Genomic DNA, 22,881 nt, shown 5'->3' on the forward strand with positions numbered 1-22,881 from the left:
TCTTCTTTACCTTGCTGTGTGGATCTGCAAACATCCTTGTGAAGATCTCACAAAGTCTCTTCAGCTCCACTCGGCTGCAGTGAACAAAAGTAGGTAAGTAAGTTAGTTAAAATGTATTTATACAGACATAAGTCACAAAGTGTTTTACAGGGGTGAGACAACATGAAACACAATACACACTCAGTATTACACAATATTGAACACCTGTCTTAACAGGTATGTCTTTATCTGATTTAAAAAAAATCTCAAATAACGCAAACCGATTATCAAAATAGTTGCCGATGAATTTTACAGTCGACAACTAATCAATTAATCACTTAATCCTTGAAGCTCTATTTCAAGACTTGTTCCATCATTAAACATGGGATGAAAGGAGAGAATCAAGCATGTGAATCCTGTAAAGAGTAACTAGACACAGGCAAAAATCTGGATTATGTTTGCCATCTGATTGCTGCATGCTCGCTCTTATTGTACCATTTAGAGCTATTAACCATTATCATCTCTAAGACACACAGTTACAGCCTTTGGTCACACAGAACAAAACGCTCACATTTCCACTATGCCAGTGTTCGCCACCTTAGCAAACATACATGAGCCCAATCCCACCTAGCTGTAACAATTGCAAATATTGCTGTACAATTAATTGTCTCAGAATAAATTGCGATTAACAATATAATTGTCTCTTTCAGTCAAATTTGAAAATATTTATTCATGTAGTTCTTTTTTAAAGTGCCCATATTATGCTTTTGGTTTTTTCCCTTTGCTTTTTTGAGCATGTTATAGGTTTACAAAGGGAAAAAGCCCAAAGTCCACCCCAAAGGGACTTACCATCTCCAACAGAAAACACTGTTCACAAACTGCTCCAAAAAGCTCTATTGTAGTCCAGCCTTTACTTCAGAGACAAACATGGTCACTTTGTAACACACGTTATAATGCTCGCCTAGCTGCTAGCATGGCACGCCCTCATACTCTGCTTCTGATTGGCTAGTGTTGGGGACCAAGAGTCTGGTTAAACCTGATTTTAACCAAAAGGCCTCAGATTAAACTGACCTCTGGATACAGGACACACATGTGCTCAGAGACAAAGGAATCTTGGCCTGCATGTAAACCCCAAAGCCCGGGGTAATTCACACCTCTGCGAAAGAGCCAGCCAGAAGGGAAACGCCTCACAACTGGCAGGAAGTCAAAGAACTACAAGATTGTAGTCTTCACCCTTTCAAGAGTTTCGAGTCTTCCTATTCGTTCAGCGGGACCATAAACACAGCAGGGGGTCTTAACCTATAAAAAGCCTGATCCTAGGAAAATCCTCGTCTTCCATTGCAACTCCGTTGCTGAGGGGAGCGCACAAGCGCTTGTGCTGAACTTCCATTTTCTGGAGAAAGTGGATTTTATTTCGGTGGATCCTTGAAAACGCACCAGTGTTTTCATATCTGCAGGAGAAGGACAAACAATGTTTTCTTCTCAAAGTCGACTAAACTTTCCCCTTCCTGCCTTTTTGGAGGAAGTTTCTCCGTGGCTGCTGACGAGCGCCAGGGGATTTGTCTGTTTCATTTCTGTGGAAATCTCTGGACAGAAACAAACGGACTGAACACACCGTAAGGAGGCTTACGTCTGGGCAGAGATAAGTAGTGTGTTTATTAATGAGCAAAGGGTTTGCTACCACTTGTTGCCATTAAGGTGATCTGATTTAATCATGTACTGGTCCATATGTGATTATTAATCTGTTCTGTGAATGTATCAATAGATCATGGTACTGTTGATGTTGTGTTAAGTAGCTGGTTAAAACCATAAGCGCTACCTGCTTAATAACTCCTTTCACAGAGTTTTAATTACTGTCTGCGATGGAATTGCAAAATCAGCTGTTAGCCACTGGAGTGGTTATAATGACCAAAGTTTCCCTCAGTAAGTCAAAAGTCTCAGTCTGTCCTAACTACACGTGTGGTCCAGACCGGAGTAGCTGAGGGGGGCGGGTCATTATCGATAACTAAGATCAGAGTGCCTCTTTTCTTTACTCTTCTTCTCTTTCTTCTTTTACTAACACACACACACACACACACGACACAGGCTAGCCGCGTAGCTCCCGAGCTAACGCTGTAGTTTAGCGTTGTCACTGGAGTGGTTTACGTTCGTACAGAGCTAACACAGGAACTAGCTACCATACCGGCTAAGCGTGCGCGTTGTCTAGCAACCCCCCCGGCTTCTTCGGCCCTTCTCCGTGCACCCCGCACCACTACCGCCCTCTTGAGGCTAAATAGTTTTGTGCAGCTCACAGGAGTAGCCATTTTTGGAGTTGTTTTTGTGTTAGAACTACATTTTGACACCGCCCCTCCTTTTTCACTCACTCTCTCTCACACACTCACACACACACAGACGTGTCCATGCTGCTTTGTTTTTGCTTTGTTTGGTTGTGATATTGTTAAAGATATATAAGTTTATTATCGAAGGATTATTGATTAGCTACTGATAATTGTGACGTTAATAAATCTTATTATACTTAATTAGCAGTTGCTTGTGATTATTTGTGTACTTGTTGTAATAATTGCTGGTCGATCAGGTCCATGCTTGGATTCACCCCTTCCTTTATTTCCTTTTTGAAGGATTTTAATAGAAATGAGACTGTTCCACAGTTTGATTATTGGTCCCTGACTTGCAGGGTGGTGCCCGGTTTTGATTGTTTGTCGATTTGATAAAGTTATTAATAACCATATTCATAACTTTATTAATATTGATAAAACATCTTTGATAATTTGCCAATGATCAAATCTGTACCCTACGAGAATCCTACACTAGTAGTCCTTACCTAGCTACTGAGCATGTGGGACTCCCAACAAAGATTGAACAGAAGTGAGATGCCTCTCTCTGTAGCTAAAACAGAGAGCTCAACTCACAGGGGGAAAAGAGGAGCTGCAGCAATGTGCAGTACAACAAAAATATGGTGTTTTTTGAAAATGAATCCATGTAAACCTATTCTGATATAACCTCTAAATACAATTATGAACCTGAAAATTAGCATAATATGAGCACTTTAACCAAATAAAGTTTTGAATGAATCCCAGAATACGTCTTTTAGTTACATCACTGTTATGTGACCCAGATAATGTAGTAACACAAACACACAGCCTATGAAGTAAACTACACCCCTCTATCATCATAAAACATTGAATTTAATTCTTAAATGAAATGTAAATGTAAATGGACTGTTCTTATATAGCGCTTTTCTAGTCTCAATGACTACTCAAAGCGCTTTAACATAGTACAGGAACCATTCACCATTCACACACATTCATACACTGTGGCCGAGACTGCCGTACAAGGTGCCACCTGCTCATCAGATAATCATTCACACACATTTACACTCCGATGCACAGCAATGAACATAAAACTGACAATTATCATGAACAGTTATACACCTTAGAACCTTAGTTATTAATTGCCGTTGAACAAAGAAACGGTAATTATGTAAAACAAAAATTTGATTAGACAATTACTGTTACAGGCCCAATCCCACCTCAGTATTCTTTGGCTCTTGAGGAGATTCTGCAGGCCCAGCAGGCCCTCCTTCCTCTCTGACCAGTTGGAGCTGGCGCAGTGGTTCAGAACCTCGGCCACATCCTCCGTCTGCCGCAGGTAGTGGGGGATCCCGCCGTTCCTGGAGCCATACGAGCGCTCCGAGCAGGCACTGGACGCGTCACTGTTGGCATCGTCATCAGAGTACATCCCCGGGGATTCGTACCTCCGCCTCAACGGCTTCCTCTGTGGGGGAAATAACAACGTGAAGAAAACACGCATTATGATACCCAAATGCTAACCAGGCTCTGCAAGAAAAGTGCTTGGGCAAATGAACTCAGCCATGGGCTAAAAATCTTTGATACACCAGTTGCATCAGAGAGCCATGCAGTTTTCTGTACATTTCATGTTTTGTTCTGTGGATGGTAGTTTTAGTTTTAAATGTAAATTTGATCGGTACACAGTTGTGGTATCAAACTCCTAAAAATGAAACTAACATTTTTTGTTTGTTTTAAATGAACATCAAAAGCCAGTCAAGCAGTGCCAAAAGAAAGAAAAGGGTCTTGACTACAAATGAATGAACAGACAGAGCGTATTTAATCTCATGGGAAAAAAATCATAATGTACCAAAACAACAAGGTCCAACACAATAAACCACAATATGAAAGAGGAAGAAAAAAAACTTTGCCGGGTGCCATACTGTCGATAAACACTGGGATGCGATGGACATAAACATTCAAGGTAAAATTCAATCAGAAAAGAAACAAAAAGGGGGAGGGGTGGAGGAGTGCCATATCATAAGTCAAGCTGCATTATTGTTCTCTGAACTTGATTAGTGTGTGATGGGCATGAATATACGAACAGTATGTAAAATGACCAACTACCTTATTCCTGGAGTCTCCTAATAGCTGAAATGGTAACAAACAACCAAGAGGTAGAGATGAGAGAGGGAAGGTTTAAAGAGGGAACAAAGAACAAGTCCTTCTGAATATCCAAAAGAGGACAATACTAGACATTTCACAATTCAACTGATGCATATGAATGATTGAGATACACTATATATAATAAAGGTCGGAATGAAGGAACTTGTTGAAATCTTGATAATATTCAACCACTGTAATCTAACGCATGAGCATGGCTTTCTTTTCTAACCTTAAAATCAGGAAAACATCAGCTGACGCATATGTGTCAAAACAGATTTCTGGAAACGTATGTTCCACTAGGTCCGGCTTTGCAAGGCTATTTTAAAGCAAGCTTTACACGCTCATAATGGCAAAACCCTCATAACCAGTGTACAAAGTCATCTCCAGGTATGTGTTCTCATAAGGATTCTGCAGTGTTTTTAAGCCCTATAAAATACCCTATAAAATGCAATGTGATACCTTTTTCATGGTCAGAATGACCTAATCAGACCAAAAAGGCCTCAATTACTTATAAAGTACATGAATTTATTGACATTTGTCAAATTTGTGTCAGTACTTCCCAGCTGTATATAACAGTAGTTCCGAGTAATATACGTATTTAATCATGATTAATCAATTAATGTAACCTGGACCCAAAGAGGTAGCAGATATTGGATGGATGGATAAACCAATTGAAAAATAATTAATTAATTTAGGTATTTGCTAAAATCAACACTTGCCCAATATGAGATGATGAGCTTCCTGGCTACTGTAGCTAGCAGTAGTGACAGTGTTTGCTACAGGTCTGGTGGTGCTGACTGAACCTCTACAAAAAAGGATTTAACAGTCTCTTTCGCGGTCAAAACAATCCCACTTTTAGTTTGCAGGTGTGTAGAGTTCTGACAGCCCGCAGGAAATATTTAAGACTTTTGGCAATTTAATTTAAGACTTTTTAAACTACATTGAATGCTTGTAAAGTCTTTTCCAGATCTGCAGATATCCTGATAGCCCATTGTGATTCAGTCAACTGTTCAAATGCAATACTTTGTTGCTATGTCAACACAATTGATAAGAATTTGCCACAGTGCAGCTCTTAAAAACACACACATCAGTAAATAAAATATAATTCTGTGCAAAATATTTGCATGAAAACCTTCCGTAGTGCTTGCTTTAACAACATTCCCCTCTCAATAATAAACACCTTGACATTCGTCTTTGCTGAAGGAAAAAGAAAACCCACAGCAGCTTACCAGAGCATCAGCAACGGCTGCCTCCACCTCTGTGCCAGTGTCAAGGACCCTCATGGCATTAACTGATGCTGAGATCCTTGCTTGGTGAATCAAACCATATCGGTCTTGACAGGAAACGGGAAAAGAAAAAGGCAAATGGAGATAGTGAGTGAAGCTTAGTAATAAAGTAAAGAGTGCCACTGTAACTTACCTGAATGGACAAAAGCAGCGGGTCCTTTGCTTACTTTCTTTTGGACACATTTGAATATAAAGCAATATACTGTAAATGAAAAGGGGAATATTCTCAAGTCTCTAACCACCGAAAGTTAAATGAAAAACACTAATGGAGGATGAAGTGAGTCCAGAGGTAAAAAGACATAAAGGCATAAATTGCAGCTATGCTGTTTTCCTGAGAGATGAAGGACATAGAGCACCAACGATGCAACAAAGAGGAAAAACAACAAATTTGAGATTATATATGTAAAAAAAAAAATTAAAACAACAGAGGCTGAGCCAGCACATATAAGGCTGTATATCCCAATTCCACAGAAGTCCAACTAAAATCAAAAAAACATGCGGTGGTAATTACGGGACAAGCAGATGAAAACATAATGGGTCCATTGCCATGCTAAACAAAAATAACCTTTCCATTCTAGAACCAAAACACTGAGTAAATGCTCGAAAATACTCGGGAGGGAACATAAAGGAATGGAATGATGAGGGCTGCCTGCAGAAACATCACTTGACACAACCACAGAAACATGCTGGCTCAGTATCGCCTCTAAGATGGGGGATTTGGCGGGTGGGACCGAGAGGGACTGGGCAGGGGGGATGGGGGGATAGGGGGGTCGGAGGTCTGGGCATGCAGGTCACCTGACTGGCTGTGGGGGTCTGCTGTGGAGAGAGCGCTGGTTGAACGGGAGTGACGTCGGGAGGCTGCAGGGGACAGGAGAGGTGGGCGACATGGAGACCCGGGGGGTTAGTGACTACACTACAGGTTCAACACCAAACTCTCGGGGTGTCCGACTCACACTGATGCACTGACAGTAAGTACCACTGGCCTGATGGTGTCATGTGTTTGTTTTCATATTGGAAATAAATGAATTAAGACTGAAAATGAATGAAAGTGGACACTGGCTTGATATTTATATCAACTTTTGACTTGCAGAAATTAGTGTGGTTTCTGATATATGACTTTAAACTTAAAGGGGATTGGTAAGAACCTGCTTATTTTATAATCATCAAACTGCTTGCTCATGCAGGATTTTTTTTATCAATTAAAACCGATTATGATTTGGCTTGACTTGGCCTTCACAGAGATTTGAGTTAGCTCTGCAGTGTGTAGAGGGTCTCGATGAATCACATTTGGATGCACAGTACAGTATAGTAGGGGCTGGCCCATTATTCATGACCTGTACATGCATTACATTCTACACATTGTTCCTCATGACAAATAAGAAATCCAAAAATAAAGAGTAGGCAACACAGTATGTCACTGTTCAGAATGAAATACAGAATGTATAGAAGCAATCTCAATTATATTTGAAGTTAAAAAAAATTACAACATCAACTCCATCTCTTAGACTGACAAACAACAAAAAACAGTTAACCTATGCTATTCTAACAGCACTGACATGCTGAGGATTGACATAGTTCTCCACTACTGCTTTATAGATTCATGATGATACCAGCAATGGCTTCAGAGGTATGACATAACTTCCCAGGTTGTAACAGCACAATAACTACAGTAGCAGCTACTGTGCTGTGCATTCACCTATGAATACTGACTGCAATTATTGCTTGCTGTTTCTGTTACATCTACATCTTCCTCTCTGTCTTCCGCAATCTTTATTGATAGCATGTATACTTAAACATTTGTACACAGATTCATTCAGAAATAATTCACAGAAACCCAACCTAAATGTGTCTAAAGTAAAGAAGGTACATTTCAAGAGGGTGCTTTGTCATTTATACCATCTTTAAAAAAAAAAAAAGGTTTCAGAAGAGACACTGGAAACAGAACAGTAATCTTCCCTAAACCCAGAAAGATACAATTAGTGCATGCGAAGAGACAGGCAGGCAGAGGTAGAATGACATGACAAAAAACACCAACAACAGGAGGGAGGTTCGTGTTAGCATTAGGGCTGTTGGAGCGAATTCCGAAAGTTGAATATAATTCGAATAGTAAAAAAATCAATACTATTCAAATGCTGAAATTACTATTCAAATGTGATTTTGTTTTCAAAAATAGGTTGGCAAACGTTAGCTAATCTCCGTCTTCTCATGTCTGATGAACAATAAGTTACGGGAGTGAGAAACACAAGGCATTGTGAGCTAACGTTACGTACCAAGTAACATTAGTACATGGGGAGTGACAGGAGCTGGGGAGCTGGAAATCGTAAGGACGGGAAACAGTTTTAACATGACTTTACAATCGACATCCACCGAGCCAAAATGCTTATGTTATCAATAGTAAGCTCGTTCTGTTTCCTAACTGCGTCGCGAGTTATAGGAGCTTAGCTGGGAGCTTCACGGAGACAGTTAAAGTTAATGTAAGCTGCTCTACAGCTGTCAGAGTTAGCTTCCACTTCATATATTACCTTCTTATAGCTGTATTCTCAGTAACGTGACAATCTGCAAGAAACAGGTTGCTTTTAATCACTTTTTTATCACTAAAATAGTAGTGACAGCATCGTTTGGCTTAGCTAGTTATCAATGCCGTTAACATTGTTTCGGCTGTGCTAACCGAGCAACGTTAGCCTTTACAACAGAGCCGGTTCAATACACTTGTTAGATAATGTTTCCTTACAGAGTTCTCTGTTGATTTGTGTTTGTCGCTGTGTGCATGGTGGAAAATAATGTAAACAGAGAGCGGCATGGCAGAAATGCAATGCGCCATGACGTAGATCCCCTTCAAGGCCAGGCTGATGTTGGAAGTCCCTCTAGTGGACGTGTAACAACAACCACATGCTTATAGTGGCATTGACAATGCATAAGCCTGAGTAGTGTAGTACATATTAATAACAGGCTTCATATGAGCATTAAATATTCAAATATTATTTGAATATAAAAAAATAAAAAATAACAAATGAAATTCGAATGGTATTATAGAGGAAGACTGATAGCTCTAGTAAGCATCTGGTAAAGATTCTCCGGTTGGCTCACTGCCTGGAAGGGGGCTAGTCCGGACAGCGGTTAGCTCAGCGGTACTCACCCAGAGGAGTGAAGCCCCGAGCAGGGCTGGTGTCGCGGCTGCTCTCGCGACTGGTGTCGCGACTGCAACCCTGACTCATGCTGGGACGGGGAATGCGGCTCCGGGCTAGCGTGCGGTAGGGAAGAGCAGCAGGAAGAAGAGCTTTACCACACAGTCTGGCTGTCAGGACAACAAGTTAGGTTGGAGTGTCAGTGTGCATTCATGTGGGAACATTGGCATGAGAGTCAGAAATGAGGAAAAGAAGAGGGGTCGAGATTATGAGAGAAGAAAGTATAAAGCCCTGCAGACTGTACTGTTCCTCCAGGAGGCTCCCAACATGAACTGGTGACTGCTATTCTTAGAACCTTGCTTATGGTGATGCTGAGGTTAGCATTAAATAAAGGCTATGGGTCATCAAAATCAAAATACTTTATTGCTTTGAACACATGAAAAGCGAAATTCATGGCAATTTGTCCAATATGTGGAGGATGAGACATGGTGTACATCAATTTGACAATTTGGACTGAGGGACAATGAAACAGGACGGATCATGAATTGTCCAAGATGATAATGTTAAATTCTTTGGGGGGCAAGAATGTGCTCAGTAAATGTCATGACCATCACATTTGTATATGACTGTGTGCGATGCCACATGGGTGGCAGTGAAGGTCAGGGGCCTCGACGGACCAGACCTGGGCGGCAGACGCTGGCTCTGGGGACGTGGAACGTCACCTCTCTGTGGGGGAAGGAGCCGGAACTGGTGCGGGAGGTGGAGCGCTACCGGTTAGATCTGGTGGGGCTTACCTCTACGCACAGTCTTGGTTCTGGAACCATACTCCTGGATAGGGGTTGGACTCTTTTCTTCTCCGGAGTTGCCCAGGGTGTGAGGCGCCGGGCGGGTGTGGGGATACTCACAAGCCCCCGGCTGAGCGCCGCTGTGTTGGAGTTTACCCGGTGGACGAGAGGGTCGCCTCCCCACGCCTGCGGGTTGTGGGGGGAAAACTCTGACTGTTGTTTGTGCATATGCACCAAACAGGAGTTCGGAGTATTCGGCCTTCTTGAGACCTTGACTGGAGTCCTGCATGGGGCTCCAGTGGGGGACTCCATTGTTCTGCTGGGGGACTTCAACGCACACGGGCAATGATGGAGACACCTGGAGGGCGTGATTGGGAGGAACGGCCTCCCTGATCTAAACCAGAGTGGTTGTTTGTTGTTGGACTTCTGTGCTAGTCATGGATTGTCTATAACAAACACCATGTTCGAACATAGGGATGCTCATAAGTGTACCTGGTACCAGAGCACCCTAGGCCGAAGGTCAATGATCGATTTCCTAATCGTTTCATCTGATCTGAGGCCGTATGTTTTGGACACTCGGGTGAAGAGAGGGGCAGAGCTGTCAACCGATCACCATCTGGTGGTGAGTTGGGTCAGAGGGTGGGGGAAGACTCTGGACAGACCTGGTAAGCCCAAACGTGTAGTGCGGGTAAATTGGGAACGTCTGGAGGAGGCCCCTGTCCAACAGACTTTCAACTCACACCTCCGGCGGAGCTTTTCGTGCATCCCTGTGGAGGCTGGGGGCATTGAACCCGAGTGGACAATGTTCAAAGTTTCCATTGCTGAAGCTGCGGCGAGGAGCTGTGGTCTTAGGGTCTTAGGTGCCTCAAGGGGCGGTAACCCACGAACACCGTGGTGGACACCGGTGGTCAGGGAAGCCGTCCGACTGAAGAAGGAGTCTTTCCGGATATGTTATCCCGGAGGACTCGGAGGCAGTTGTAGGGTACCGAAGGGCCCGAAGGGCTGCAGCCTCTGCCGTGAAAGAGGCAAAGCAGCGGGTGTGGGAGAAGTTTGGAGAAGACATGGAGAAGGACTTTCGGTCAGCACCAAAGTGCTTCTGGAAAACTGTTCGCCACCTCAGGAGGGGGGAAGGGGAACCATCCAAGCTGTGTACAGTAAGGATGGGACACTGTTGACCTCAACTGAGGAGGTAATAGGGCGGTGGAAGGAGCACTTTGAGGAACTCCTGAATCCGACTAATACCCTCTATGTTAGAGGCAGAGCTGGAGGATAATGGGGGATTGTCGCCGATTTCCCAGGCGGAAGTCACTGATGTAGTCAAACAACTACCCAGTGGCAAAGCCCGGGGATTGATGAGATCCGTCCAGAAATGCTCAAGGCTCTGGGTGTGGAGGGGCTGTCCTGGTTGACACGCCTTTTCAACATTGCGTGGAAGTCTGGGACGGTGCCAAAGGAGTGGCAGACTGGGGTGGTGGTTCCCCTTTTTAAAAGGGGACCAGAGGGTGTGTGCCAATTATAGGGGTATCACACTTCTCAGCCTCCCTGGTAAAGTCTACTCCAAGGTGCTGGAAAGGAGGGTTCGGCCGATAGTCGAACCTCGGGTTGAGGAGGAACAATGCGGATTCCGTCCTGGTCGTGGAACAACGGACCAGCTCTTCACTCTCGCAAGGATCCTGGAGGGAGCCTGGGAGTATGCCCAACCGGTCTACATGTGTTTTGTGGATTTGGAGAAGGCGTATGACCGGGTCCCCCGGGAGATACTGTGGGAGGTGCTGCGGGAGTATGGGGTGAGGGGGTCTCTACTCAGAGCCATCCAATCTCTGTATGACCAAAGTGAGAGCTGTGTCCGGGTTCTCGGTAGTAAGTCGGACTCGTTTCAGGTGAGGGTTGGCCTCCGCCAGGGCTGCGCTTTGTCACCAATCCTGTTTGTAATATTTATGGACAGGATATCGAGGCGTAGTCGGGGTGGGGAGGGGTTGCAGTTTGGTGGGCTGGGGATCTCATCGCTGCTCTTTGCAGATGATGTGGTCCTGATGGCATCATCGGCCTGCGACCTTCAGCACTCAGAACTGGATCGGTTCGCAACCGAGTGTGAAGCGGTTGGGATGAGGATCAGCACCTCTAAATCTGAGGCCATGGTTCTCAGCAGGAAACCGATGGAATGCCTTCTCCAGGGAGGGAATGAGTCCTTACCCCAAGTGAAGGAGTTCAAGTACCTTGGGGTTGTGTTCGCGAGTGAGGGGACAATGGAGCGGGAGATTGGTCGGAGAATCGGCGCAGCGGGTGCGGTATTGCATTCAATCTATCGCACCGTTGTGACGAAAAGAGAGCTTAGCCAGAAGGCAAAGCTCTCGATCTACCGGTCAGTTTTCGTTCCTACCCTCACCTATGGTCATGAAGGCTGGGTCATGACCGAAAGAACGAGATCCAGGGTACAAGCGGCTGAAATGGGTTTCCTCAGGAGGGTGGCTGGCGTCTCCCTTAGAGATAGGGTGAGAAGCTCAGTCATCCGTGAGGAGCTCGGAGAGCCGCCGCTGCTCCTTTGCGTCGAAAAGGAGCCAGTTGAGGTGGTTCGGGCATCTGGTAAGGATGCCCCCTGGGCGCCTCCCTAGGGAGGTGTTCCAGGCACGTCCAGCTGGGAGGAGGCCTCGGGGAAGACCCAGGACTAGGTGGAGGGATTATATATCCAACCTGGCCTGGGAACGCCTCGGGATCCCCCAGTCGGAGCTGGTTAATGTTGCTCGGGAAAGGGAAGTTTGGGGTCCCCTGCTGGAGCTGCTCCCCCCGCGACCCGACACCGGATAAGCGGACGAAGATGGATGGATGGATGGATGGATGAAAGACCGATCACTACTGGGGCCAAAATACAAAGTGAGACAAAAATGGACTAGAGAGATAAGAAGACGATGAAGAAGAAATTAAAAGTGAGGAGAAAAAGAGGAACAGAGTCACAGAGACAGAAGCAGTGGCTGAATGCTGGGTGAGTGAGCTGGTCAAACAGCATACTGCTAGTAAAGGTTAGATAGTCTGGACACTCCAGAGAGCAACTCAAGCTTCTGTGACAACGATAAGATACATGACAAAAGGGTTATAGGGTTTGTAACTTAAGATATTAAGAAAGTATGAACAGTAGTAACAGAGGATGAACATGCACAGTATCCTCCTCTACAGACCTGGAAACATTAAACACTTTTTTTTTTACTACAGAGAAAAACTAAATAAAGGATCTGTAATAATAAATCAGAAACCTTTTACATTTCCTCTAATTTACATTTTTTTAATGACACTTCAAAAAGATACAAAAAACAACCAGTCCATTAAAGCAGACATCATTCCACCCTGACAAACGAGGAAAAGGATGTCTGACTCTGCTTGGCATCTATGTACATCCATAGCTAGGAACTGCAGAGCTGGATAGTCATATGGTATTTATTTATTTAGCCCTAATGATGACGACTACCAAACAACAAATAATTTTCTATAGGAATACCCTGTGTCTGGAGTTTTTTTTTTTCATTGGGCTCAGATGTTTTTATGGTATGTCAACCACTATAACAACCATAACCACAACCCCCTCTCAAGTAATCATACATCAGAACAGATCTTATTTTATTTATTTATTTTTTTGGGGCCTTTTCCTTTATTACAGTGACAGTGGATAGACACGAAAGGGGAGAGAGATGGGGGATGACACACAGCAAAGGGCCGCAGGTCGGATTCGAGAAGACAAAAACTGTGCATGAAGTGTGCACGGTTTAATTATGATGAAAAGAAAAACTAGCAGATTATTATAAGGGTGCACCCACTGTGGTAAGGACTGAACCTTAGTACATGGGTGTACAACCAGGTGAGCTACCAGGGCGGCGCCAGAGAACTAGCAGAACAGACACTGTCGTCTTTGTCAACTGCGCTGTCTGTGCAAAGCCAACAATGCTTTGTGATGGACAATAGCACTCTGTGTTTTCATGTGCAGTGTTTATCGTCTGAGTACAGGGAACGTGAGCTGCTGTGTTTCAAAGGACACAATGGAAACATGACTGTATCTCTTTATCAGGAGGAGAAGATATGGAAGTTCAGTTTCACTTGTTTGTGACTAGATCCTGTGTCAATGTATGTCACATTATCAGTATGTGTGTTCACATGCTGTATAGTGAAGATGAGCACACCTGTGTGGTCAATAATGTGGAGCATGTGAATGGACAGTGGTGAACTTGTTGCCAAGTCTTCAAATCACAATGCTAATGCAATACTGTAATATGTTGCATATCAGTTTCTTGTTTTTCCTTCCCCACACACTTGCAGGCAAGCTCATGCTGATGTATGATGGAATCAATGTAATATTTAAATGCACTGCTTACACAATTCGAATTCTTCATTTGGGGTGTCAAATAATTTAAAACTTATGCTACACCGTAGCCTGACGTGCACACACCAACGCACAAGTGTAAACTTCAGGCCACTTATGTAAGCCTCCGCAGAACCACAAATCGCTTGTTTAGGAAAGAAGTATGGTTAAAAATGGAGTAACAGAGTACTATGACTTACAAATGCAAGTCACAGTAATTCACTCTTCCAGACTTCTACCACATAGAAAGTAGTCCTGCAGAGCTACAGTAGCTTGTTACTAAAGAAAGACTAGTGTGAGCCGGAGTCCTGGCCTTACCGAGGCCCAGTCGGCTGGGGCTGGTCTCGCGGCTGCAGCCCTGGCTGCGGGGGATCCTGCTGCGCTTGTCTGCTGGCGTGGTGGAGGCCGACACCGTGGATCGAGGGATCCGGCCGTAGCTGCTGTGGCCAAGCAGCTTGCCTGGGGAGCTGGAGCGGCTGCCGGCTGTTGCAAGAGAGAAGACAAATAAACACCATAACATGTACTGTGGTTAGACAGTATTCAGTGTGGCTGAGACACTGGTTGGGATAAGGGTAAGGGAGTGGCACAACCTTTAATAACATGCTCGGTCAAATCTCAAAACACAAGACCTGTGTCAACAGACCCAATGAGGTGTAGACAGTGCAGTAACATTAAAGGCAAAGTAACATATTATAAAGAATTCTTCTACATTATATCATCTCAGTGTAGAGTGTCAACCTATGTCATGGATTTAGTTATATTCAAAGGTGAATGAATACTATTTTTATATACAACACAGATGTTGGAGGGAAACAGAACTTCACAAGAAATTTGATTCTGAATGAACAAATACAGACACAGACACACACACACACACACACACACACACACACACACACACACACACACACACACACACACACACACACACACACACACACACACACACACACACACACACACAGGGTGAGGAGGGGTGGATCCTTTTTCTAATTAACTGTGATGTGGGGAGACATTTACTGTGGCACCAGTGGGAACATATTGGGAACATATAAGATTTCAACAGTGAAAACAAAGACTACAAAGACAACAAAATGGCTGACGCCAACGGCAAACATCTCCAACTCCAAACAGCTTCTCAAACTGTGGGGGGAAAGTAATCAGAAAAATGTGAATGTGATGAGTGGAGCATGCTGCTACTGTACTGCATGTGGGGAAAAAAAAGAATGGGACAGCATGCAAAACTCTGCGTGCTAGGGGGACAGTGCTCAAGGACGAGGCGTCTGGCTTGTGACTGGATGAAGCTGAGGCCTTACCATTGATGGGATTGGCTGATCTGGATCCTGGGTGATGGAAGCAATAGGCAGGACAGGGCGGAGAACGGTCAAAATGAGACAGAAGGGGTTATGTTCATTAAATGTACCCAACATGCACTCTGGACGGCTGTGAACATGTTAGCTGTGTACTGATAACTGACAGATCTTAAGAACATACAGATTCCAACATACACACACACATCCTTTGCATGCATGTGGGCACCCTTGCACAAATACAAAAGATTTGTGAGTGACTGGAAGTGTTTTCAGGGTGCTGTAGCGCATGGGAAACATCACACATACATATACAAGAAACAGCAAAACATCTTGTATGATCTCAAAGCCAAATGCAGACAAAGATCGTACCAAAACAGAGTGACAGATTGGTGTGCAGCCCGCACACACATAGCTGTGTAATTCTGAAGGGTTAGAATGTGTATAGTGTAATTGAAGACATTCTGTGATTTCAATGTGACTTTACCAAGTGAGAGCCTGTGTGGGGTGTATATATACATACGCTGGGACTGAGAGACAACTTTGGCTCGGCTGCGCCCCCTACTGTCCACCACTGAGGGACTGGCTCCGCCCACACTGCCCGAGCTTTGTCTCCTGGTTCGAACACGACCTGGACGACAAGGGAGGGAGCAAGAACGGGGAGGGAAGAGAGGCAGAGGGAGTTTAAACCACTTATTATGTAACTGTGTTCACCCTAACCCTGGACAGAGATGCTGGAGAGGAAAAAAGTCTGGGGAGACAGAATGAAGAAGACCTGGATGAGGGGATAGAGCCTAGAACCCTGAAAACACACAGGAGGGAAACAAGTAAAACCTGGGTCTGTTAGTTTGCAAATGATTCTCAGCGTTTGTTTTAACCTGCAACCTGAAATTGAGATGGCTAGGGTTTGCCCTGTAAGCAGTTATGCTAGTGCTAGCTAAGACATGAGCCAAAGCACCACTTAAGTGACTTTGAAGCATAAAGTTTTAAGTGTTCTAACCAAAACATAAGAAATATTGGCAAACTTTGTGACCCAGGTCTGGAGAAAGACAGATAAACATTGAATATTATTTGCAGCTGCAGCCTAAATGATATGCTTGAAAAACATCTTGACTTCTTACAGTGAGTAGAAAACATTTTGTATTGGAAGTGTAAAAAACATTTGTCAACTTCAAACCAAATGCAAACCAATGGTGTGAAAATGAGATGTAACCAGAGTCCATTGGGGGATTTTTGTAAAGGCAAAAGCCATCTCAGCTACAGCATCTATTGTAACCTGTTACACAATATGCCTAGAATTGTGCCTGGAAAGATGTGAATGCCATAACAACAATTACACAGCTGATTTACCACATTGTGCTAAAGTACGCCTGAAAAAGTAGTGGCCAAACATTTTTTGTTCGGGTCCTAAAAATTGACTTGAGCTGATTTGATTTGTGTGTGACTGACAAAAAAACTGATCTGTAAAATGAAACCTTAGAGCCAAACAGTCCAATACTTTGATCGGATATGGCAACCCTGAGATATACTCCACGTAGCAAAGGACAGTTAAAACCTTGGGTAGGATGTCGAATTTGGCAGCCATTTAGTTCATGGACCGGCCGTTACAATGCCACCTCAATTTCTGTGAGTAAAAAAGAAACCATAAAAGAAAGAAGAAAACAACCTTCTTTATAAACTTAAACAAAACCCTACATTATGAACCAGCAACATTGGACTTGATCGCTGTGTAGGTAACGGAGTTGATGGATACAGTTGCTAGGGTTACAGGAAGAGGAGGTAAACCATGCAGACAGTCCATGCAGTTCCACATAACTGGCGACCACTTGTGGGGGAGAAAGAGAGGAAAAGAGGGCACAGATGAAGAGACAAAGGATGTAAACGTGTAGCCCGTGACAGCTGACAAAGACACACGCATACGTCTTCTGTGGAAGTTGCACAGCCACAGCCACAGCCACACACACAGCTACACACACACACACACACACACACACACACACACACACACACACACACACACACACACCAAGTCTTACCATCACTTTTACCGGGGGTGCCATCTTTGGGGCATTAAACAAAGGTGGAGCAGCAGCGAGTGGGATGAGAGGTATAGAGGAAGACATTAGTAGCAATTGAAGCAGGAACAGGAGTGAGTGGGTGAGCAGGGGCCCTCATCATCATTAGTAATGGCCATTATTGAGTTATGGGGGGGAAAAGTTTCTCTGTGACCAAAAGGATTACAGTAAATGTCAACATTTCCCATTGGCTTGAAATAATGTGAAAACATCCTTAAAATGTGTCTGGGGTTTTCATCACACTACGAGGCTAATCAGCCTAACCATCGATTTGTCAAAAGTGCCAGTGTAGGATTTAAACAGTTCCTGCTGACAGAACAGTCTAATGACAACCTCAGTAGTGATTAATAACCCCAGCCAGGCCCATAAAAGCCAGTGACTACAGGAGAAAATGTTATTGCTTCATGATGATGGGAGACTTTGAGAATAACTGCTTGAGTGGGCCTCTGAAAAAGCACTTTGTTAACTAAGCTTTGCTAGAATACTTATAGATAGTGACTCATTCCGGAGTAAATCTCTTCAGATGCAATATTGCAGTGTTCATTCTGACGGTATTGAATTTTCTTAAGTAAGTCAAAGTTAGCAAAAGTGTAGCTTATTATTCACAGCTTTTTTTAACGTAGCCTTTCATCTTGCTCGCATCTTCAGTTTGCTTGGACAAAGCAACCTCGCACTGCTTGCAGTATTTACAATCCAGCACAAGCAGTTTTTGCTGAATGACAACAGTGTCAATGCCTGCCATACAGAGGCTTGTTTTTTCTGTTTTGAGAAGGTTAGAGGGAGATGACTTATGGATTACCTAATGAGGCGTAGGAGCCTGGGGGAAGAGCAGCTGCAGAGCCGAACGGTGAGGATGCAGGAACGGTGGACAGACGGGACTTGGCGTTGGAGGCGGCGTTTACATCGATGTCACTACGGGAACGCTGTAGAGAACCCGATGGCACCCTGGTGCTCACCAGCTTACCTACAGCAGTACATAAATGAGAAGTATATAGTCAAAGGCTTTTTATTTGAAATGCTTAATCCATCACTTAAATCTATTTCTTCACTTTTTACTTTTTACTTCCATCAGAGAGCAAGACAGTCTTTTGTGTAAGGATGGCATAGAGGCCTCAGACTTTCCCTACCCACACCAGCCACCAAAAAAGTAATATACATTATACTTAAAAGAAACAAGGATCAGTTTGAGACTGTTTGAAGAGCACAAGTTTTGATCCAACTAAGAAGATAATCAAATGGAATATTAAATATTTCTGTGTGCAACTCTGCTGTTTTTTTTTTTCTTTTCATCGTTCTCATCTGCCACCATGTTTATCTGCGGTGCAGTGTGGCATGTTAAATGTGGCAAAATGTATATATCACCAATAATAAAAAAAACTTAATGAAGCCAAATGAATGTTACTTGATGCTTTATAAACCACTAAATAAACCATTAACAAATTTTTACAAGCATCAATTGCAACTTTATGTTAACCATTCAAATAATGTTTATAGACGGTATACAAACACAATTCTTAACACACTATTGCCTAACTTTATATATTTACATACTTTTGGAGAAAAGCCTACACCAAGGGATAGAAAGAGACTGAGGAAGTGGCTTACTCCTTGTTATGCTCCCTCCAATGACACTCTTCACAGACAAAGGCCGGCTGAAAAACATAGATACAACGAGACACATTTTAGACTTTTTGTACATCACATTCCAACCCATCTGACAACACAAGACAGTTGTATCGAAGAACAATTCATATGAATTTCTTAAGTGAAATGTATGGAGTTTAAATAAAAAATAATGTTCCCATACATGTGTAGTACTAGCACTGCATTTCGAGCTCAATTAGCTCACACACACACACACGCACGCGACCTTATGGATTGATTATGAGGTAATTATTCAATACGCTCCATAAGGAATCTATAGACTGGGTAAATGAGGGCAAGAGAGAGAGAGAGTAAAAGCAGATAGATGTGCAAAAGCTAAGAGACTACAGAAAAAGGTGGAAGGTAGCAGGTAGAACAATAAAAACAGGAAGTGGGATGGTAGGAGGTGGAATCTCAGAAAAAAAAATGATTTCCAGTATGTCAAATTCAACATAAAAAAAAGACAACAGAGTAACATATCCAAAAAAAGAAAAGAAAAGAGAGACAATGGACTTTGTTAACTAAGCTTTGCTAAAATCCTGCGAATAGTGGCTCATTCCTGAGTTAATCTCTTCAGATGCAACATTGCAGTTTATTCCAAGGGTTTCTGTCTTTTCTCAAGTATGTCAAATTTAGCAAAACTGTAACTTATATATTTCAGTTTTTAGCCTAGCCTTTCATCTGGCTTCCAGTTTGTTTGGACAAAGTGACCTCACACTACTTGCATTGATTCTCTGTACAATGTTTGTATTTTCAATTCATAATGTAGAAAAAGGTGGAAGGTAGGAGATACAACAAAGAAGAACATATAACAGGGAGTGGGATGGAAGGAGGTATAATCTCAGGGCCAACTGAAGCAGGAGAGTAAATATGGAACAAAGGGAATAGGGATGGAACATAATATGATAACGGGTGAGGACAGAAGGAAGGAAAACTGGTTCTTACTTCAGACTCTCCTGGGAAGAGGAGGAGGAGCGGTCCGACTGGGGCAGAGACACGACGCTGTCAGAGCTCTTCAGGTGAGACTGGAGGGCCTTCTGATAGGTGGACTCCAGCGCCTGGAACAGATGCTCTGCCTCCCGGCTGTAGTGACCATGGAAACCCCAATAGCACCTATAGGTGAGGACAAGAAAAAGCAGAAGATAAGAAGAAGATACTTTTTAAACTTTGCTTGGGTAAAAACCGGTGACTACCTGGTTTACCATAAAACAACGACATACAGTTCACCATAAGGACAAGAATAAGTCTGTTGGGGTTAGGGGTGTCACAAATGCGCACTTTGGTAAACTAATGGTGCATTCAATTGAACTTCGTTAATTATGAGAAAGTCTAAACGTTGTTGTAAAGTACCCTTCTGCCATCTATTGGCTCTTATTGTGGCATTGCCATCACTGCAGAAAAAAGAAGAAGTTTAAACCGAGAATTGAATAGTCCTTAAAATTGAAAGTCAAATCAAAACCTGGATTTGGAGAACGTGACACCCCTAGTTGGGGTGCAAAGCACTTCAATGACACTTACTTTCTAGCAATGGATCTGGCCTCAGAGTCAGCATCGTGTATGCCTTTCTTGATGGTCTCAGTCAGAACAGCCACATGCCTGGGGTAGTAAGGGAACATGGTGAGGAGGACACAAGCAGGTATCCCAAGATTTGGTCAAGATAAAACCAGGAAGTATAGGCGGACGACTCCTGTAACCTTAGACCTCAAATGTTAAACAAAAAAAATGTCCAGGACTAGCTCTCTCTTCTTTCTCTTTTTCTGTCTCTGCCAGTTTCAATCCTCTGGTGGTCCAAAGGCAATGTGGCCACCCACAGGGTTTTTCGCACGCTTTTTAAAGACTCTGCTGTGGTTGTCATGGTTACAGTGATGGAAAGCCGCCTTATCGCTGGGGGTCTTGATGATGACAGCTCTCTCAGGACTCATCAATTTAATGGGCCTCATCATTGGTGCATCCAACCAACTCTTAGTGACTCAAATGTTAGCTAACTCAAATGCCATCATGTGAGAGGAGGAGGAGGAAGAAGAAGCATTTACCTTCACTACATATAAACACACACTAAATGCACCCTCTCTAACTTTGCTCTGCCCAGACACACGCACGCATGCACGCACACAAACACCCACACACACACACACACACACACACACACAAACACAAACACGCTACACCACTTTATCCATTCGACTCACACTACATACACACCTGTCAAGTACTCTGGTCGTTGTGGAAGAAACAACAGCTAGTTTTCTACTCAATAGATACTACTTACCTTTCCAGTGTATTAGTGTGCCACTCTTGTAACATGAGGTCTAGGAACTCATAACAGCGTCTGGACACGGGACAAAGCAACACCATTACATAGGACACTTAACATAGACACAAAACTGTCTTATTAGAGTTACCAAGGGCTCTACAACCCTAGTGCACTATAAAAAACACTTAGAAAAGAGCAAATGCAACAAAATGTATTTAAAGAAAACCATAACCTGCCTGTAATTTGAGGAGAAAATGAAAAACATAGACGTATTTCTTGAAACTAATCAAGAACTGAATATAAAAAGTTCAAATATATTCATATTACATACAGTAGTGTTTTTCCAACAGTTTACTGGAAAATGAATCAGTGCTCGATATAAATGAAATTCTATTCCTTGTTGAAAATGATCTAAAAATAAAAGGGAAAAGAACATTTGATTTGTCTTTTACTTTTGACCTGCTGTAATGGAATGAACAGATGCCCTATTTTCATTTAGTAGCAGCATTAAGGTCATCTTACCGTCGGACTGCTACTGATTTGGAGGTGCAGTTACTGGTGATGATGGGGATGAGACGTGGGTAGTGTGTGCGCTGCAAGAGAAAGTCCAAAAGCAAGGTTTCACTATTTCTAGTTAAAATGATCTTTTCATTCTCACATTGTGATGCTTTTGCGGTCTGGTGGTACATATGGCAGCACTGTCAATGTATCGTCACAGGGAAGACTTAGACTGTTGTGCATGAATGAAAACATTTGCAGGGGGCCTGAGGAAGCACATCAACTCTCCCCGGTGGATGTCTTACCCTAAGGATGAGGCGGATGGCGGCCATTCCAGACGTGGCGATGACTTTGGCACTGTTGGGCACAAGGTTCAGCAGTGTGGGCATGATGCTCTCCGCTCCATGGTCAAACTTAGTGCCCAGTACTGATGATAAATGTCTGTCAGAGGGAGAAAGAGGAAAGGGCATGGTGTTAAAGAACAAGTGTATATCCCATCAGATGATCCGTCCGTGGTGATGTGTTTTTGTTCTTTCTCAATTATGCTGTATTGTCTTAAGGTTTGTTTCACTTTCTGCATTTTAACTAAGGGCTTCAGAGAGTAAGACTATTACTTGGGGAAAAAGAGGTAAAAAGCATATGTAAGATTTGTTAAACAGTTGTGCAGTTGTCTCTTTTTGGAAAGCCCACAACAAAGAGAAATTGAGAATATGACAAAAGGAAAAAGGGAAATATTTGACACTCTAAAATCAATACATACTGTATATCTAGATAATGGTGTAATGGTGTAAGAACTTCAGAAAAGTTAAATATGTGCTCCACCCAGCTGGGGAATGTTTGGAACTGCGTTGTTGACATTACAAGGGCTGATAGGATCCATGTAGCTCCCATCTATTCATCAAGCTGCTGCTCTTTCCCTGCGCCTCTGCTCTGTTCCACCTCATCAGGGTTGTATTAAAATTTGGGTGACGGATGTTTTTGGGTGACGAGCATGCTGCTCGTTTCACACCCGAGCAGGGCTCATGTTCATTAGCTTAAGTATGTGGAAAGAAAATATTTTAGCATTTTCCTGGAAGAGAGATTTGCGTTAATATCACCGCTGCCAATCAAAGCCATTGAGACGACCCTG

At 43.3% G+C, this 22,881-nt stretch overlaps 1 protein-coding gene across 11 annotated transcripts in view; it reads right to left on the reverse strand.

The window, feature by feature from the left end:
• clasp1a (cytoplasmic linker associated protein 1a) overlaps positions 1-22,881 on the reverse strand; it is a 113,601-nt gene that overhangs the window by 19,036 nt on the left and 71,684 nt on the right. For 8 of the 11 annotated variants that reach the window (XM_028590596.1, XM_028590594.1, XM_028590593.1 and 5 more), the window contains exons 13-25: positions 22,058-22,193; positions 21,777-21,847; positions 21,270-21,329; positions 20,519-20,596; positions 19,946-20,113; positions 18,962-19,008; positions 18,156-18,320; positions 15,805-15,912; positions 14,290-14,454; positions 5,660-5,763; positions 4,392-4,415; positions 3,509-3,753; positions 11-74 (exon numbers count right to left, since the gene is read on the reverse strand). In XM_028590596.1, the coding sequence (XP_028446397.1) occupies positions 11-74; positions 3,509-3,753; positions 4,392-4,415; positions 5,660-5,763; positions 14,290-14,454; positions 15,805-15,912; positions 18,156-18,320; positions 18,962-19,008; positions 19,946-20,113; positions 20,519-20,596; positions 21,270-21,329; positions 21,777-21,847; positions 22,058-22,193 (1,435 nt within the window). The remainder of the gene's footprint in view (positions 1-10; positions 75-3,508; positions 3,754-4,391; positions 4,416-5,659; positions 5,764-14,289; positions 14,455-15,804; positions 15,913-18,155; positions 18,321-18,961; positions 19,009-19,945; positions 20,114-20,518; positions 20,597-21,269; positions 21,330-21,776; positions 21,848-22,057; positions 22,194-22,881) is intronic. The other 3 variants (XM_028590595.1, XM_028590591.1, XM_028590587.1) reach the window with 1 other exon arrangement.

Source organism: Perca flavescens, chromosome 11, assembly GCF_004354835.1.
Source record: "Perca flavescens isolate YP-PL-M2 chromosome 11, PFLA_1.0, whole genome shotgun sequence".
Lineage (NCBI taxonomy): Eukaryota > Metazoa > Chordata > Actinopteri > Perciformes > Percidae > Perca > Perca flavescens.